The 20,347-nt window shown below is 37.5% G+C and overlaps 1 protein-coding gene across 2 annotated transcripts; it reads right to left on the bottom strand.

Moving 5' to 3' along the window:
- Positions 1–2,854: 2,854 nt before the first annotated feature.
- On the bottom strand, positions 2,855–18,732 carry LOC133874793 (ubiquitin carboxyl-terminal hydrolase 25). Of its 2 annotated transcripts, XR_009901384.1 has the most exons (10): positions 18,210–18,732; positions 17,611–18,085; positions 17,438–17,513; positions 17,232–17,324; positions 15,253–15,339; positions 13,968–15,037; positions 6,611–6,739; positions 3,634–3,773; positions 3,432–3,530; positions 2,855–3,337 (listed from the first exon to the last, which is right to left on the bottom strand). XR_009901384.1 is itself a non-coding variant. In XM_062312652.1 (9 exons), the coding sequence occupies exons 1-8, from the start codon at positions 18,388–18,390 to the stop codon at positions 3,659–3,661; spliced, it is 2,226 nt and encodes a 741-aa protein (XP_062168636.1). In that variant the 5' UTR covers positions 18,391–18,732; the 3' UTR covers positions 2,855–3,530; positions 3,634–3,658. The 2 variants fall into 2 exon arrangements, 1 of the variants encoding a protein (XP_062168636.1); XM_062312652.1 differs by having other exon boundaries at positions 2,855–3,530.
- Between the last annotated feature and the right edge of the window lie 1,615 nt (positions 18,733–20,347).

Here is a 20,347-nt window from a genome sequence, read left to right on the forward strand (position 1 = left end):
GTCAAATTTTGCTTCTATTTCGTCTTTTGCAACTACTATTCATCTTACATCTAATCTTCGGCTTTCTTCTTCCATTCCATCCCATGTAACCTTGACAATATTTCCTCAAATGGACTTTGCCCAATTCAAATTCTTGTTGATCCCATTTTGCAGCACACTGTCCTTCAGTCCCTTCTACATCAAATCATTCATCAGTTCCTCCTCCTTCTCGTACCATCAAATACCCCTAGCTCGGGCTTTGATAGTCTCTCTTGATTCCATTGACATTGAACCCACCTATTTCTCTTCAGTTGTTAAACATTCAATATGGTGTGATGCTATGACAAATGAATTTAATGCTTTTTGAAGAATAGAACATGAACTCTTGTTCCTTGCAAACCTTCCATGAACATTGTTAGTTGCATTAGGGTTTTCAGAATCAAGAGAAAAACATATGGTAGTGTGGACAGACACAAGGCACCCCTTGTTGCCAAGGGTTTTCATCAGCAACCAAAACTTGATTTTGATGAGACTTACAACCCTACAATCAAGCCTATTATCATTTGAACAATATTGTCTGTTGTCTCTTACGGTTGGCCTATAAAACAAATTGATGTTAGCAATCTCTTTTTGCATGGTTACCTAACTAAGACAGTTGTTATGGCACAGCCTTTTGAGTTGTGCATCCCCAACATTCTCAGGCTGATTGGCTGATTGCCCCTTGAAGAAGGCTCTATATAGCCTTAAATAGGCCCTACGTCCCTGGTTTTCTCGGCTTAGCAATCGTCTCTTAGAGCTTGGTTTTTGGCATCTAAATCCGATAGCTCTTTGTTTCTATTGAAATCTGCAGGTGTTCGATTACTGCCTTTAGTCTATGTTAATAGCATTATCTTAACCGGTTCTTCTACCGCTGCTCTTGTTGGTTTAATTCGAACACTATCTTATGACTTTTCTATCAAAGATCTTATAGTTTTATCATTTTTATTTTTTTTTTAAGGTGGAAGTTACAAATGTTGCATATAGTCTTCACTCTCAGCTGAGGTATATTTTTGACATTCTTCATCACACCAGCATTACATTGGCAAAACCAATTACACCTCTCATTTCAGCATCAGCTCCTCTCAACAAGTTTGAAGGCTCTTCACTTTCTGATCCTACATTGTATCACAACACCGTAGGTGCTTTACAATATCTTGCCATTACACGTCATGATATAGTTTTTGCTGTCAACAAAGACCCATAAGATGTGCATTGGACTGTTGTTAAGCGTATACGATACCTCAAGCATACAGTTTCTCACAGTCTTCTCATTTGATCAAGCAAATCCTCTCAACTTGTATTTTCTAATGCTGAATGGGGGCAGGATGTCCAAATGATAATAAATCCACATCTAAGTATTGCATATTTATTGGGTGCAATATTTTATCCTGGAACAACCTACTTATCTTCTTGCCCGGTATTCCATGCTCGTACAAAGCATATTGAAATCGATTACTACTTTGTTAGAGATCGAGTTGCTGACAAAGCTCTTAATGTTCAGTTCCTATCTAGTAAGGATCAATTGGCTGACATCCTCACCAAACCATTAGTGTCTACTAGTTTATGCTCTCTTCGTGACAATCTTAACGTTTGTTGTTTGTAATCCATTGCGATTGAGGAAGCATATTAAATCTTCAGCTTCTGTTTTACATGTACCTGATAAGCAAGAGGAGCAAGTCAAACATGCTACGGGCGGGATAAACTCTGCAGCAGTTCAATGTTTCAACATTTTTAACAACTCATCAGATAATTCCCGTGTGGATATTCATTGTATTTGTAATTCAAATCTTGTATGTTATCTTGTATAAATTTATTATAGATACAAAACAATACCAAGCTCTATGTAGGTAAATTACAAACTGTTGTTATCATTTTAACAGAGAAAGACCCTCACCGGGGAGGGGGGAAGCCACCACCCAGGACGGCAGATAAATTCTACTCATGGGAGACCTCACGGAGGAACCTGGGAAACAGTAGATATAAGAACAAAGCTTGTGTCGAACGTTAAATGCTTGACCTGCACATATGTTCCAAGTCTACCTCGTACACATAGACACTTTCAACATTTTCACTAGAATGGCCGACATACACAACTTTCTCTTACTCATTCTGCCTTTCGGAAATCTGTATATATGATACTTCCTGCCATTTGTATTGAAGTGGCTGTAAGTTATAACTAATTCTCGTTCTGATACAAAATCAATGTAGACTTTTCACTCAGGCAGAAAGAGAGAAGATTATTTGTGCTGGCTGTTGTAGCTAACAAGTTGGAAGCAAATGTACAATTTAGATTTGAAAAATGTGACTTGGAAAAATATAATTTTCGAGGCAACCCTAATCTAACCATATATACAGAAATTATAGAATATAAATTGTTAGCAAGTATTATTATTAGACAGATAACATAAAATAGCAATTCACATTTCACCTTTGTCTTCGACTAGAATCGGAGGCAGGTAAGTGCACCGAAAATATAACCCCGTGAGAAGGCGGTATGGTTTCCAAGTCCCGATCAGATGTTCCAGGTACATGCATGGTATCACGCTAAGCAAAATACAAAAAACCAGGAAAAGCCCAAAAAGGCATTCACCAAGAACTTGGGAGAGGAAACTACGGGTCTAACATATACTACTGACCCTACAGCTAAAAAAGCGTTAGTGTGGCAAATTTTAATCTCATCTGCCCAGTAAGAAGAAAGAAGAGAGGAAAAGGAAGAAAAGAAGTGAATAACAAAAAAAGACATTGTGCCGGCCAATTTTCACTCCGCTGGCCGGCCAGAAGAAAGAAAGAAAGAAAGGGAAGACTCAAAAATAGTGTATAATATAAGATAACGAGAAAAGAAAACAAAAAAGAGGCTTCCATACAATTTACTATCTTGAAGGAACTAGGACGCATTACATTAACCAGAACTTACCAACTTAACAATCCATAAACACATGCAGAAACACAACACTCTTCGTTCTAATGTTCTATGTAAACAACAACAGCCCACAAATACAATGCCTGAAAACTGTTAAGGGAGAAAGGAAAGGGGTGGCTTTCGAGGATGGAGGATAATCATGAGTCTGTGAGAACAAATTTTCATAGTAAATGAATACACCTGGTAGCAGTAACTAACTATATGGATTATTTTAATGGAAAATTCGCAATGCATCATCCATAAAATGAGGATTGTTTGCTCAAGGATATTGTACAAAATAAGTAAAACTCCAGTCTTTTTCTCTACCAAAATGAACTGCACAGCCTCAAGGAGGAAACAAAACTTTCAGCAAGATCTGAAGTCGGCCCCACATTCATCTTAATTCAACTGATAACGCACCTACAAGATGTCACCAATGGCAAAGGAATAAATGGAAGGATAACAGTCTCTTGCTGCAGTCAAAACTTGCTCAAAGGGATATTACATGACATACCCCCCCATATGTAGCTAGAGGATAATCCGCATTGTTAATAGACGTCAATTAGAAATACAGACTAATAGAACACGCTCCATCTCTGGCAATGTCAGGAGACTGCAAATATTGTCAAACAAAGATAACAATTGTCATGCCACCACCCAAATTCTGAATTGTGCGTCTGAAATTTCCAAGATAGAAGGTTAAGTTCAGTATGTACCATATGTTCAGTTTATCAAGGTCCTTTAAAATGCCTTTTTTCCTTGGCTAAATAATCGCAGACGTTCAATGAGGTCCTCTTTCAACGATTCTGGTATTTGTGAAATAAAGGTTGGTTTGGCATCCGCAATTAAGAACTTCCTGTAAAACAGAACGTGCAGATCACATAAAGAGCAAGGTAAAATAACAACCTTAGAAAGAAAAAAATAAATAAATAAATAGGGTAGTACAGACAGTTGATGGAATATAAAAATCTTTCATGAGAAACATAGTATTAAAGTTTTAAAACTAATCAATTGGAATACCATATCTAGTAAAGCAAACTAAAATTTCTTTCTAGTGTTTAAAGTAGTGCAAGAGCTGATGTTAACTTCAAGATATGTTAAATATAAAATGGTAAGAAGTTAATTAAAAAGAGAAAGGAAGATAACAAGAGGTAAAACCCCTCACACAAAAGAAAACTAACCAAAAAAACTACCCAAATAACAAACACCATGGTCAATGACCTGAAACCAACATGGCTTCAGGAGCTCTAGTACTTTCACAAAGCATTTTCTATTGACTTCCAGCCTAAGACCATTGCTCCCCACTAGGATAACTATACGCAGCTGGGGATCATTGGGAAGCCATGGTTCTTCGTACAGATTTGGCCTAAGAAAATACTAAATTCAGTAGTGACTCATGCACGTTCAGCTTCTATTGACTTTTCTCTGCACGCTGATTTCCCAAACGATAACAAGCCGCTCAAAGGCTACACAATGCCCAAATACAATTCAATCAGGGAATCATGATGATTCTTTCTTCAGATGAAAGCAGTGTAAGATATTCAGTTATAATCCATTCTTAAATTCAGGAGTACCATATCATTGACAATTGGGAGCCTTTGACAAGCAACCAAGAGTAACAAGCTAAACCATACTTTCACGTGGTAGTCTATTCAGAGTCGTATGTATATTACACAAAATTTTCATTGCTTAAAAGAAAATGTCTTTTTCCCTGTGAAGATATATCATGTGAATCAGTTCCGTCAAAATTAACTTCAGTATATTGATTTGACTTCAGTATATTGATCCCCCAGGGTGGGGGAAGGAGGAATATCATGGTCACGAAAATCCATCCTAAAATATGGTTCCTCTGTTTCATAGATTCACAACTATGTATAAAAGTAGCAAACATGGAAGGCTTGGAAATGAGCAACTGTCGCATCCAACAAAGTAGGATATATCAGCAATTAATTGGAAACAGTATTTCGTACACAAAGGAACTAGGTAAAGATCTCTTGCCTATAAGTAATCACATGGGACCTACAAATATAGTATGTCTCTTTTTTTTTCTTTTTCTTTTTTTCCTTTTTAAGTATTATTCAAATGCTTATCTAAATAATTCTAGGGAAAAATACAAAATTAGTTCATATGGTTGGCTTAAATTACAAATCGCTCCTTACAGTATAAAAAATAATTTAGAGGTCATCGGAGTAGGCCAAAATAACAATTTAGTTCTTGCAATCAAATTTTGTCAAAACACTTGACGGATTCCGTTAGTGTACCACGTCAGCACCAATAAAATGATGATACATGTCACTCTTAATAAAAATGTATTAAAAATATAAAAACTAAAAATTATTTCCTTTTAATTAAAAAATAAATAAAAAGTAAAAAATAAAAAGAGGCAGCAACCACCCCCAGAGGTGGTGCTGAGGATGGCAGCGAGCCACCCCCTCCCCCAAAAGGGGGTGGCTGCCTTTTCTTTTTTACTTTTTTAAAAAAAATAATAATAATATTTTTTTAATTTTTAGGTTTTATATATTTATATTTTTAATATATTAGTATTTTTTTTTCTTAATAATGACACATGTCATCATTCTATTGGTGCTAATATGGCACACTAACAGAATCTGTCAAGTGTTTTGACAGAATTTGACCGTAGGGACTAAATTGTTAATTTATAATAAAATATAATAAAAGCTACAAGATTAATTTTATAATAGATAAATTTATTTTTTTAATGAAGAAAACAGTAAATTGAAATTTCTGGTGGCTTGCTAACCGTGTGTGTGTACATATATATATATATATATATATATATATATATATATATATATATATAAACATTTTTAGAAAAAGCTGTTATGTTGAAACAAACAGAGCCTTAACTCTTAAATAAACTTCTACTCCAAAATTAAGATAATGTACACATGACTAACCAGAAAAAATAAAATAAATTAAAAATTTGAAAAGATCATTTTATGATAATAACTAATGACTTACCAAAATAATAATAACTAATTAACCAAAACCTCTCTAATTACAAGCAAATAAAAATGTTTCTGGTTTCTGGGGAAAAAAAAAAGTATAGCAAATGACTCTTATTTGTGGCAAATATTGCAGTCACCAATAACATAAAAGATTTGCTAGAAACGTAAGCAGTTCACAAGTCTGCTGAACGGAATGCAGTACATAAAATACTTCAGGTTGAAGCAAAACCCCTTTGCTGTAAGTCTCAACCTTCAAACTTTAAAATTTCAAAGAACTATTGTATGTCAACTTTCTTTCTTTCTTTCTTTCTTTTTCTTTTTTTTCATTTTTCTTTTCAGTCAGGACTTTTTTTTTCATTGACTTAAATCATTTATATCATATAGAAACAGAACCCATAAGTTCAATACCCAAAACTTCAACTCAAGGTCCACAAGTTATAGTACAAATGCATAATGTAGCGTAGTCAAGAACATTTGATGCTTATCAATCAATCTCAATATGTTTTCCTGAAAACTCTTAAGTTTCAGAACTTTGAAGTGTCAAAATGTTACAACCTTGAGAAGCTTTGCAACCAAAGAAAAGTGTTGCACTTTACAAAATGAAAAGGTAGCCACATATAAATTCAGAAACTTCTTTACAGGAAATTGAATGTGTTTGAAGTTTGACTACTTGATAAAAGTTCCCTAGTATATTTTCAAATATATAGAGTTAAAGGAAACTTACTTTGATTCACTAAAACTTGATGCACCATTTCTTGCTTCTCGACATAACCTCTTCCTTGAACTCATGAAACTATAAACGTTATCTGACCAACCACATGATTGCAAAATCGAAGAAGCTTCTTTCTCGAGACTAAGAGAGAATAACAAATAAAAAACAGTGTTAAGGCAACAAAAAAGAAACATTTCACAGGCACACGAGTGGCCTAAGAGTAGAAAAGGAACTAACTTGAGACTAGCATATAAGCATCAAAAAGGAACACAATCTTTTACTTAACATGGGTCACAAACATTTTAGAAAATGAAATAATAATTAATTATTATAATTGAGGAAAATCTGGGACTCGGCTCACAAGATGCTCCAAAGCAAGATCAAAAGATAAAAAACCGAAAGCTTGGTCAATTGGAGGCAAGGGACTTCAGACCTATCAGCCTAATAGGGAGCGTTTACAAGATCCTAGCAAAAGTTCTAGCAAATAGATTGCAGCCTATAGTGGGAAACCTTATTTCCAACAGCCAGAATGCTTTCATTGGGGGGCGTCAGATTCTAGACTCTGTTCTTATAGCCAATGAATGTCTAAACAGCAGATTGAGATCAGGAATTCCTGGAGTTTTATGCAAACTTGACCTAGAAAAGACTTTTGATCATGTTAATTGGGGCTTCCTTTTCTATATTCTAAGACGTAAGAGTTTTGGCCCTAAATGGAGGAAGTCTATTTCGGCATGTATTTCCACAGCTCACTTCTTGATCCTGATCAATGGCAGCCCGCATGGCTTCTTCGGTAGCTCACGAGGTCTTCGCCAAGGGGACCCTCTATTTCCGCTTCTCTTTGTTTTAGTCATGGATGCCTTCAGTAGGATGCTTTCTAGAGCAATGGAGGGGGGGCTTTCTTTCTGGCTTCCGAGTTGACAATCGCAATAACTCCCCCTTGGAGATTTCACATCTGTAGTTCGCGGATGACACTCTTATTATGTGTGATGCTGACGTTGATCAAATTCATAATTTGGACCACATTCTTTTGTGCTTTGAGGCCATCTTGGGTTTAAAGGTTAACCTTCAAAAATCCAAGTTAGTTGCAGTGGGGAAGAACCCATACATTGAGGGGCTGGCAAACATCCTCAGTTGTAATATCTCTTCTATTCTGTTGCGTTACTTGGGTCTTCTTCTTGGTGCTCCCTTCAAATCTAAAGCCATTTGGGATGGGGTAATTAAGGAAATGGAAAAAAGGCTGCCGGCTTGGCAGAAAATTTACTTGTCCAAAGGAGGATACCTTACTCTCATCAAGAGTACTCTTTCCAGTATTCCCACTTATTTTCTATCTCTCTTCCCCCTACCAGCTGGCATAGCCAATAGACTTGAGCATTTTTAGAGAGATTTTCTGTGGGACAGCTCAGGTGGAGAACACAATTTACATTTGGTAAACTGGAAGACTGTTTGCTCCCCAAAATTTTTTTCTTTGATAAGTAATTGCAACTCAATTCATTGAAAGCATAGAGGGGCGCGACCCTTATACAGGGAAAGTATACAAGAGAGCCCCTAAAAGGAACGAGAAGAGAATAGATTTAAAAATTCTAAATAAGAAAAACCATTCAAGTAATGATGGGATGCTATCCAAAGATATAACATATTAAGCAAGAGCTTCCGTAGTTCCACCATTGATGTCTCTACATCTTCAAAGACCCACGCATTCCGCTCCCCCCAAATACACCACAATAAACACAATGGAGCTAACCGCCAAGCTTCTTCAACACAACCATACCCAACCGACAGGCCCCAACTAGTCAACAACTCCAACACCATTCATGGCATAACCCATTCTATCCCAAATAAACTAAAAATGTAACTCCAAAGATCACGAGCAACTTCACAGTGGAGCAATAGATGATCCATAGACTCCCCATTCTTCTTACACATACAACACCACTCAATCACTACAACATTCCTCTTACGCAAGTTATCATGCGTCAAAATTTTACCCAAAGTTGCTGACCATACAAAGAAATCCACCTTTGTCGGAGCCTTAACATGCCAAATACTCTTCCACGGAAATGATGGGCCACTTTTCCTAATAAGAACTTCATAATAGGATTTTACCTCAAATAAACCCCTTTTAGAGGGGTTCCAAACCAACCCATCGCCCTCTCCATGTCGAACCAAAGAGGAGTAAAGTCATTCGAAGAAAGAAAAAACCATCTCCATCTCTCAATCCTGGATTTACCTCGTAAAAAGAACATTTCATTGAATAACTCCATTATGAACGACCAAGTTATCCACCACCGTCGCATCTATGTTCCTCACAATACTAAACATAACTGGAAAGCACTGCTTTAAAGATCTATCCACACACCACCAATCATGCCAGAAATTAATATGTGACCTATCCCCCACCTCAAAATGAACAAAATTACAAAACTTCTCCCACCCCCTCCTAATATGTTTCCACACACCCACTCCAAAGGAACCCGACACCTCTTTCGAACACCAACCACCCTTAAAGCTCTTAAATTTTGCGTCAATCACCAATCGCCATAAAGCCTCTCTCTCCCTAACATATCTACACAACCATTTCCCCAGAAGTGCTCGATTAAAGTTGATAAAATTGTGAACTCCCAACCCACCTGAATGCAATGGAGTACAAATCCTATTCCATTTCATGAAATGAAATTTGGCCTCATCCCCAATACCACGCCAAAGAAAAGCCTTTTGAATATTATCAAGACAATGAGCCACCCCCACCTCAAAATGAACAAAATTACAAAACTTCTCCCACCCCCTCCTAATATGTTTCCACACACCCACTCCAAAGGAGCCCGACACCTCTTTCGAACACCAACCACCCTTAAAGCTCTTAAATTTTGCGTCAATCACCAATCGCCATAAAGCCTCTCTCTCCCTACCATATCTACACAACCATTTCCCCAGAAGTGCTCGATTAAAGTTGATAAAATTGTGAACTCCCAACCCACCTGAATGCAATGGAGTACAAATCCTATTCCATTTCATGAAATGAAATTTGGCCTCATCCCCAATACCACGCCAAAGAAAAGCCTTTTGAATATTATCAAGACAATGAGCCACCCTCACTGGAATAGGAAACAATGACAAGAGATAAGTAAGAAGGTTGGAAAGCGTACTTTTAAGAAGAGTCAGCCGCCTACCCTTTGAGAAATACATATGCTTCCATCCAGCCAACCTCCTTTCCATTTTCTCAATAACATCATTCCAAATAGACACAGACTTGTAAGAAACACCCAATGGCAAACCCAAGTATGTCATAGGCAAAGAAGCGACCCAACATCCAAGTAAAAGAGCCAACCCTTCGACATCCTCTACCGCACCCATAGGAACAATTTTTGATTTTCCTAAGTTAATCCTTAAACTCGAAAATGCCTCAAAGCAAAGGAAGATACACCTCAGATGTCAAATTTGTTCTTCTTGCGCACCACAAAAAATCAACGTGTCATCAGCAAACATTAAATGGTTCACAACTAAGGCTTCAGACTCCCTAGAACCCACTGAAAACTCAGTCAAATTGCCTTGATCCAATACGGCACTCAACATCAGGCTCAAAGCCTCCATAACCACCACAAACGAAAAAGGAGAAAGAGGATCTCCTAGTTGCAAACTACGAGAGCTATTGAAGAAGCTCGATGGGGTTCCATTCACAAGAACATAAAATCTCGCCGTAGAAATACAAAAACAAATCCAAGCCCTCCATTTTTCCCCAAAACCACAACGGTGCAACAAATATAGCAAGAAATGCCAATTCACATGATCATATGCCTTCTCCAGATCCAACTTTCACAGCAGCCCAAGGTCTCCTGATCGAATTTGACTATCCACACATTCATTGGCAATAAGCACTGAATCCAAGATTTGTCAACCACCTATAAATGCATTCTGAGTGTTGGAGATTATCTTGCCCAAAACTGATTTAAACCTGTTCGCGAGGACCTTGAAAATAATCTTGTATATCCCCCCTACCAAACTAATAGGGTGAAAATCTCTCACATCCATGGCACCAGTCTTCTTTGGAATCATAGAGACAAAAGTAGCATTAAAGCTCTTCTCAAATGTGCCTCGAGTGTGAAAGCAAAAACATCTATAATGTTAGTTTTTAAAATATCTCAACACTTCTAAAAGAAAACCATAGTGAAGCCATCAGAACCCGGAGCCTTATCTCCATTCAAATCCCTGATCACATCCCACACCTCCTCCTCAAACACTCTTTCTAGCCAAATGCTCTCCTCCGCATCAATGGATAAGAAAGATAGGCCCTCCACCCTAGGCTGCCAAGAACAATGCTCAAAGTACATATTGTTGTAATATTAGACTACATGCTTCTTAATCTCCACAGAATTCCTGGAAATTGCACCATTTATAGTCAAAGAGTCCACTTGATTGAATTTACGATGTGAGTTGGCCACCCTATGAAAAACTGTGTTCTTGTCCCCCTCCCTCAACCACAAAGCTCTAGATTTCTGTCTCCAATTCATTTCCTCAAAAAGAAGAGTCTTCTCCAGCTCTCTCAACATATCAACCTTTCAACCCTTTTCATCCTCCTCTAGGTAACGACATTCTTCAACTAAATACATCTCTCAAATACCCTCCAATAATTCTTTCTTCTTCTTCCCTATATCACCAAACACTTCTCATTCCATTTCTTCAAAGCCTTCAATTTATTAGCCAAAATGTAACTTGGCAAACCCAAAAACTCATAAGACAACCACCACTTTTTAACTTGCTCAATAAAACCCTCATATTTCAGCCACATGTTCTCAAATTTAAAATACCTGCTTCCCCCTCTTGGTGCCCCACAATCCAATAACAAAGTGATCGGAAAGAAGTCTTGGCAATCTCCTCTGTGTAACTTTAGGAAAGTTGTCCTCCCACTCTGGAGAAACTATGAACCTATCAATTCTAGACCATATATTTGATCTTCCTGATTATTTGACCAAGTAAACTGGCCATCTTCAAATGGTAGATCCACCAAATTTTGCATGTTGCTCCCCAATTGCGAGAGGGGGATTAGGCGTCAAAAACCTTACTCTGTTTAACAAAGCTCTGCTCGATAAATGGCTTTGGGGGTTCGGGAATGAACAAGATTATTTATAGAGGCAAGTAATTGCTTCGAAGTACAGGGTCCAGAGAGGGGGGTGGTGCTCTGAGGAAGCACGAGGTTCTTATGGGGTTAGTCTTTGGAGGTATATTAGGAAAAATTAGGGAGCTTTTTCCAATTATATTTCCTTTAAAGTTGGGAATGGCCTTCGCATCCATTTCTGGCATGATAATTGGTGCGGTGATAGTGCTCTAAAGAGTTCTTTTCCTAAATTCTTTGCTTTAGCTCATAACGAGGCTTTGGTTTCAAAGTACATGGATCGCTCCAGTCCACACACCCTTTGGAATTTTAATTTCATGCGAGATGTTCATGATTGGGAAATTGAATCTCTGGATTCTTTTCTCACTCTTTTATACTCCATGAACCCACGTTAGAGAGCTACGGATAGCATGGTGTGGACTCCTAGCCGGCATGGTTTTGCAGTAAAAAGCTACTATACTATTTTATCTTCTCCTAACAGTGAAGAACCTGGTTCATTCCCTTGGAAAAGTATTTGGAAGGTGAAGGCCCCTACGCGCATTGCTTTCTTCTTATAGGCCACAACTCTGGGTAGAATCCTCACAGTGGACAATCTTAAGAGGCCGGGGTTTCAACTGATTAATCGATATTGCCTTTGTAAGAAGGATGAGGAAATTATTAATCATCTTCTCCTCCATTGTGAGTTTTCTGTGGATACCTAGCACCTAGTGCTTATCAGCTTTGAGGTCTCTTGGGTCACACCTGATAACGTGCCTCAACTGCTCCATTGTTGGAAATTCTTTAGGCATGGACATCCTAGAGAAGCTATCTGGAAAGTTATTCCAGCCCTCTTAATGTGGAGCATTTGGAGAGAGAAACCGTTGGATCTTTGAGGATAGTGAGTCCAACGTGCTACTTCTTAAATCCTCCTTCCTGAGATCTCTCCTCGATTGGGTCCTTACTCATGTTCCTACCTTCTCTTCAGGGAATTTGATAGATCTGATTTGTTTTCTAGATTGTAACAACACCTAGTTCTTGGTGCTCATTGTATAATAGCTAGTTCTTTGGTGTTCTTGTTTTCTTGTATACTCTTCGTGTACAAGGATTTTCCTCTTTCTTCAATAAAACTTATTATTATTCATCAAAAAGATAATAAGGTGAAATGAATAAATCAAATTTAGTCCCAAGGTTTTCAATTTCGATAAATGGGTCCTTAGGTTTTCCTCTCATTTTCGATAGGTCACTCCGTCATTATCATCAAACTAATTAACAGTATGCTACGTCAAACTAATCAATTAATGCATATGACTCTCCTTTGACATGTCATTTGCATACCATACGTGCCATAGTTACTTTAAATAACTAGACCTTAAATGAAAAAAAAAATTGAAAAAAAAAAAAAAAAAAAAAAAGTGGCTGGACACCATTAATTGGTTAGGGGTGACCACCCTTTTATGTGACATGTAGTCTCCCCTCAAAGAAGGGTTGCCGGCTGCTACGTCAAACTAATCAATTAATGCATGTGACTCTCCTTTGACATGCTGGACACCACTAATTGGTTAGGGGTGACCACCCCTTTATGTGACAGGTAGTCTCCCCTCAAAGAAGGGTTGCCGATGGGACCTATTTGAAAAAAAAAAAAAAAAAAAAAAAAAACTAAGGACCTAATTGTAGAAATTGAAAACCTAGGGACTAAATTTGATTTTTCTCAAAAAAACCAATGTCAATGGTCCTTAGACAGAATAACATGTCCTCTCCTCATAATTAACAAGGGTGGAGGGTGAGGTCATAGATCCAATCTGTACATATAGTAGTGTATTTACCTCAATGGATAGATAAAAAACAGAAGTACTCCAGCAATTTAATTATGTAAATCATCTGACCCAAAAATATTTTCCAAACTTATCAATGGAACAGGGAAACCTTGTAGCTCCACGGATATGAATTTGGGCCATAACTGTCTGACAAACAGATTCATCAATAACTTCTTCTAATAAATACCGCCTACACATTTCTAGTCTTTATTGGACTAAAGACTCTACCATGGTTCAAGTTCATAACCCATGGCCCAAGTCAATAAATGTCAATTCTTTATATTTAAGAACTTGATGGAGTATAGGTGCCAAATATATGATATAAGACGAATCTTAGATTCATATGCACGTAAACTAACCACAAAAGCATAGAATGCATATTTAGCAAATTAAGTACTAGACCAAATTCTAATCACCACAAGTTATCACATAAGTATTTTATAAACGATAGAGTAAGTGTGAAACATACACTTCTTTCAGTTCTTCAACTTCTGCCTGGGATTGAGCATCCTGTGCAAACAAAATGCAAGAGCCCTCCAACTCTGATTTTCTCTTAGACCCCAAGATCTGAGAGCGGTCATGGACGCCACAAGTTTCCAATTCATCGTGGGCAGGCCCTCCCCTTGTCACCCTGCTCCTTGTACAATTACCTTCACCATGATCTGGTTTCACTAAACTAAAGTCACCAGTTTGACTGTTACCATTTTCACTTGTTAGAGTGGATCCTTTGCTATACTTACTATCAGCAGCACCAACTTTTCTGGTTCTGTTGAAACCATTCACCATCATGGATGATGCCACATCTTTTCCACTTTTCTCACTACAAATTGAGTGTTTCTCATCCCCATTTGTTTCCATGGATGGACTCTTATGAACATCAACTCTTCCATTACCAGTTGCAGAAGCACTTTTGGAATTAGAGTTTCCAATGCTAAACATCATCGGTGGGTTAGAAGTCACTTTAACAACCTTAGATATGGTTGAGATATCCTTCTCAGAAGATTGCTCAAAATATGCTTTTGCATGCACTGCTTTTGGTGGGAGAGTAGCTTTTGTGCTGCCGAATGCCTCACTGCCATTGCAATCACTAGACTTCGTTCCATTCGAAGCAAGGGATTCCACATCCCCATTTGTTTCCACGGATTGACTCTTATGAACATCAACTCTTCCATTACCAGTTGCAGGAGCTCTTTTAGAATTAGAGTTTCCAATGCTAAAACTCATCTGTGGGCTAGAAGTCACCTCAACAACCTTGGATATGGTTGAGATATCCTTCTGAGAAGACTGCTCAAAATATGCTTTTGCATGCACTGCTTTTGGTGGGAGAGCAGCTTTTGTGCTGCTGAATGCCTCACTGCCATTGCAATCACTAGACTTTGTTCCATTCAAAGCAAGGGCAGTGTTGGCAGTGCTGGCAGATGCTGGTCTTTGGTTGGTTCGAGAGAAGAAAAGAATATAAACCTTTTCTGATAAGACCTCCTGCAGGGTCGAAAGCGAGACAAACGAATCATTGCAGCGGTACCACCGACCTATTGCGTCCTGTACATACATGGGGAACAAAGATAGCAAACTATTACTTTGTCTGCTTTCTTGAAACTCATTTAATGTTCAAAGAGAACCCCAAGGGGTAGCTCAATTAGCTGGAGACCACACCTCATAAAGCAGAGGTCACTAGTTCAACCTCCCCTTGGAGTCAATTACTTATTAAAAAAAAAAAAAAATTGTTCAAAGAGAGCATTGCAGGCATACGAGACCTTTATATATGCATAATAGTGTCCAGACTCCTGTGAGTAGCCTGAATGCACAATAGTGCCAAAGAGCTTGTATTCTGGTCGTGGATCCTGAATTAGATAAAAATAAAATAAAATAAAATAATAATAAAAAAGAATTCAACAATACTACAAAGGAAAAAGTATAAACAAAGTTACAAAAAGATGGTGCAGATGCTTCATCAGCATGAGCAACCAGTAAACTTTCTGCCAAACTATATATCCAACAGCATCAGTATAAAGGATAAATCTGCTTTTTATTATAAACCACAAATCGAATTGACTTATCTTAAGAACATTAAATAAAATAAACTACAAAGTAGAAATAAAAATAAAAAAATTGATATGTATAAAAATAAATAAAATAAAATAAAAATATTTCTACTTTGTAGTTTATTTCTGAAGTAGAAATAAAAAATAATATTGTCTAAAGCACGTAACCACCCAACAATGCCATCTGTGTTGGGCACTTAAACACAATAAAAGGAATTATTCTATGATTCCTTTTACCATTTTTCTAAATAGTATTCTAAATAGGTATCATAAAATAATATTCTAAATAGTTTACCATTTTTCTAACTTTTTTCTTATATGCTATGAATCATGGTGGGGGATGGGTCAGATATTAGTTTCTGGCATGATTGGTGGTGTGGGGATAGATCTTTGAAGCAGTACTTTCCAGTTCTGTTCAGTATTGTGAGGAACAGAGATGCAACGATGGTGGATAACTTGGTCGTTCATAATGGAGTTATTCAATAGAATTTTCTTTTTACGAAGCAAATCCAGGATTGGGAGATGGAGATGGTCCTTTCTTTCTTCAAGCGGTTTTACTCCTCTTTGGTTCGACATGGAGAGGGGGACAGGTTACTTTGAAACCCCTCTAAAAGGGGTTTATTTGAGGTGAAATCTTATTATGAAGTGCTTATTAGAAAAAATGGCCCATCATTTCCGTGAAAGAGTATTTGGCGTGTAAGGCTCCGACAAGGGTGGCTTTCTTTGTATGGTCAGCAGTTTTGGATAAAATTTTGACGCATGATAACTTGCGTAAGAAGAATGTCGTAGTGATTAAGTGGTGTTGTATGTGTAAGAAGAATTGAGAGTCTATGGATCATCTATTGATTCACTATAAAGTCGCACACGATCTTTGGAGTTACATTTTTAATTTATTTAGGATAGAGTGGGTTATGCCACAAACAGTGTTAGAGTTGTTGACTAGTTGAGGCGCGTCAGTTGGGTATGGTCGTGCTAAAGAAACTTGGCGGTTAGCTCCATTGTGTTTATTGTGGTGTATTTGGCGGGAGCGGAATGCGCGACTCTTTGAAGATGTAGAGACATCAATGGTGGAACTACAAAAGCGCTTGCTTAATATGTTATATCTTTGGATAGCGTCCCATCATTGCTTGAATGGTTTTTCTTATGTAGAATTTTTAAACCTATTCTCTTCTCGTCCCTTTCAGGGGCTCTCTTGTATACTTCCCGTGTATAAGGGTTGCGCCCCTTTGCGCTTTCAATGAATTGAGTTGCAATTGCTTATCAAAAAATAAATGTTATGAATCATTCTATGAGAAGTTTTTTATTTTATAAGTAAATGAAATTTATAAAAAAGCGAAAGGGTACACATATAGTATACAAGAGAAATACCTAAATAGAAACAGGAAAAAAAAAATCAAGAAAGTCATTAAAGCTAGAAAAATGAAGGCACTCAAAGGCGGCTGTACAGTGGTAAAGCTAGCCAGCTTCTTGAAATCCATATTAGATTCTGGAAAGTTGATCTATGTCATTCTTCTTATGTAAGTTCTTCTATACCTAATTATTGATCATCAACATCTAATAGGGATCAGTACACTTTTGAGTGTCAGCTTGTGTAGATATTGTTAACTCAGAATCTAACTAAGAACAAATTATGATTCAGGAAACCTATATGGCCTATGGATGAACCTCATTAAACAGAAAACTTGATATACCTGGCTTGCTTTACACATGAAACTCGAAAGAACCAAAACTTCCTCGAATGCAATGGCCTTGTCAATCTTCCCACCAAATATGCCCTCAAATCTCTGCCAACACCATCCAACAATAACACTCTATTAGAAAGCAATAAACCATTAACGTAAGTAGCTTTTCATTTTCTGCTAAGCTACCAACTTAAACTGTTACAAAACAAACCCACCTTGAGCTGGATTACGAGGACGTTGGGAGCTTGAATTATTGACATTTGCTTCCTCGCTGCCACCAATTTCTTACAACTAAACAAGCATAAATTCCTCAATCAACACATGATAATAACAGTAAAGAGCTAACAAGATAACAAAAAATAAGATGGCGACAGAGTGAGTGACTCACTTGTCACACTTGTACTTATTGTTGCCATCCAAAACTTCTGGCTGAAAGAACTTTTGCAATGCCTCTTTAAGCGAATTACTAAGCAAAACATCAAGACTAATATCCATTATGTCGTCAACCTTATTGGACTCGTTGCCACAAGAAAGACACTTAACCTGACTCTGCAACGCACCCCCAAAGATCTCCTTCACCACCGTAGTAGAACTACCAGTAGCAGCAGCAGCCTGGTCGGCCCCCTTGCCGTTGGAGCGGCGCTGCTGCAACTTCTTGAGGCGGAGGCAGGTGTTGTGGCAGGCGTCAATCACGTAGCGCAGGAATTCGTGCGCGTCCTCCTGGCGGCCGCACCGGAAGTGCTCGGCGAAAATCCTGAGACAGCTCTGGATCCTCGCGGGCGCGTCCAGTGTGAGATCCACCCTCAGAGACCGCGCTATCCGCTTCTCCAGTATGCAGAAGGGGCAGTCGCGCCCCAAATCGCCTGCACGAAAACAGGAAGCGAATCAATAACAAGAAAAGAGAAAAGGAGAAAGAAAAAAAAAAAAAAAAAAAGGCCTGAAAAGTAGGGGGGCAAAAAGGAAGGGATTGGAAGGATATGTACGTACAGAGGGCGGAGTGCTGGCATTTGAGGCAGAAATTGGCGAGCGGAGGAGTGTATGTGAGGCACTGGAGGACACTGTTGAGGTAACACGAGTTGCCGAGGTTCTTCAGCCCCAGAGGAGGACCGCTCTTCCGCTTATGACTCAGTAGACTCGGCTGCCAACTCATTTGCAATTGCAAGGCCATCAAAGAGGACGACCTCCTGTCGCCGCTTCCTCTGACGCATCGGGCGGCGTCGTTTCTCGCCGCAATCGCATCGCGCTATCTCTCTCTCTCTCTCTCTCTCTCTCTCTCTCTCGGTGTCTCCAAAACCTTCTTCGGAAGGAAGAAACAAAAAAGCTTTCAGAGAAAAATTGAGGCTCTGTCGGAGAAGCGGAAGGAAAAGGAGAAGGGCCGGCGCGTTTCGAAACCTCAAATCCGTCTCCTGAGAGTCAGATTTTTGCGAGGGTTCATAATTCCCCTCCCTTCTTCGACCCTTCCCTCCCCTGCCCGTTTCGGCTCGTAGGGCAGTTAGGACTCCCCGCTAATTGGTATATTTACGACACCCATGTGGACTACTGTGCTCTATTATGTGCCCATATATTGTACGGCCTATTTGGTTGTGCTCTAGAAAAAAAAAAAAAAAAAAAAAAAAAAAAATTATGTTTTTTTCTAAATTGAGAGTAAAACAAAAATCAGAAAATGATTTTGATATTCAAGAAAAACAAATTGGTTTCAATGACTGCTTTTCTAGAATCGTGTTTTGTTAATCTATTATTTGTTTTGTTAAGTTTAGAAAAAGACAATTTAAGAAAGAAAAAAAAAAAAAAAAAAAAAAAGAAGACAAATCCAATAGACGTACATTGTTAGAATTAATTATAACTTTCATTCTTTACATTGTTATAAAAGAGAGTTCCAACAAATTTTTAAATTTATTTTTATTAATGTCCAAGAGTTGGCTGGGACTTCTACAACGTGGAATCATTGTAGGATAAAAATATAACTTCTAACATTTTTATGATATTATTTTTTTTCATATGATATTGTTCTCTTCGAAATGATTTAAGTGCAAAGATGTGTTCTAATGCTAAGATTTTTATAATAAAAACATAAAAATTAATTATTTAATCAAGTAAATTTTAGTATGTTATTCATTTCTATTAAACGATATATAAACATAGAACAATAGTAAGTAACCAAAATGGTCTTAATAAGTCCAATGAAGTTGATTTTTAATTATAGATATTAATTAGGGTTAATTATCTTTTTCTCGATCAACTACAACTCATTTATGTAGAGGTGGAGGGGCTGAATTAAAAGGAGCACTAATAGATGTCAACGTGTCTTTACCCCTCGTTATAGAAACTTATAATACAATAAAGAGAAATAAAGGAAAGAGATCGAGAAAATATAAAGGTTGGATGGTTCAACTTATGACCTACATCTACACGTTAAAGCCTATAATACAAGGCTCTATTTATAGAGTTTTACATGTAATTCGAATAATTTCAAATATAAACATATCCCTTAAATTAGGGCTACAGTAATCAAATCATCTAAATATCTTAATTTAAATAATATAAATCAGCATTTATCACAAAGGATGCCTAACTCTGCCTGTGTCGTAGGCCTTTAATTTGTTTATGCATCCTATCCTAGAGGATCCATTTTCTTGAGAATTGACCAAATTTTATTTTGGCCTTCAATCGACCGCGACCCTCCTTTCTTCCAACTTGAACGAAACTGTGCAGAATGGACTATGACACTTAACAGAAATAGGCAAAGTTAGGCATCTCCCAAATCCTGAAATCCATATCAATGTTTTGGGATTTGACATTTGAGCCAATTTAGTTTTATTTAATTTAAGAGATCAATTCTATTTTTAAAAATTTTCTTATGTCCTATTAGTTAATTGAGTTATAAGTATTTAATGTTATATTTTATTTAATTTTTAGGAGTCAATGGTGTTTTTATAATTCAATGAGCTTTGCTCAAAGATTAGGATTAATGCTTTTATGTTTTGACGTAAAATATTTTTCGTCGTAAAATATATTCAATGAAATCAATTTTCAAAAAAAAAAAAAATTCTTGAAAAAAAAATTTCGGCATTTAACTCGTACGAAAAAATATCTGTGACAAGATTCCGTTACAGGCCAGCAGGATT

The sequence above is a fragment of the Alnus glutinosa genome, chromosome 8 (assembly GCF_958979055.1).
Source record: "Alnus glutinosa chromosome 8, dhAlnGlut1.1, whole genome shotgun sequence".
NCBI classification, from domain to species: Eukaryota; Viridiplantae; Streptophyta; class Magnoliopsida; order Fagales; family Betulaceae; genus Alnus; species Alnus glutinosa.

Excerpts from the sequence above, each read along its gene's own strand:
- LOC133874793 (XM_062312652.1), bottom strand. The coding sequence starts at position 18,390 with ATGGCCTTGCAATTGCAAATGAGTTGGCAGCCGAGTCTACTGAGTCAT. Across the intron at positions 18,086-18,209 it reads ATGCCAGCACTCCGCCCTCT|GCGATTTGGGGCGCGACTGC; the intron begins GTACGTACATAT and ends GTTTTCGTGCAG. Across the intron at positions 6,740-13,967 it reads GTTGAAGAACTGAAAGAAGT|TCTCGAGAAAGAAGCTTCTT; the intron begins GTATGTTTCACA and ends ATTCTCTCTTAG.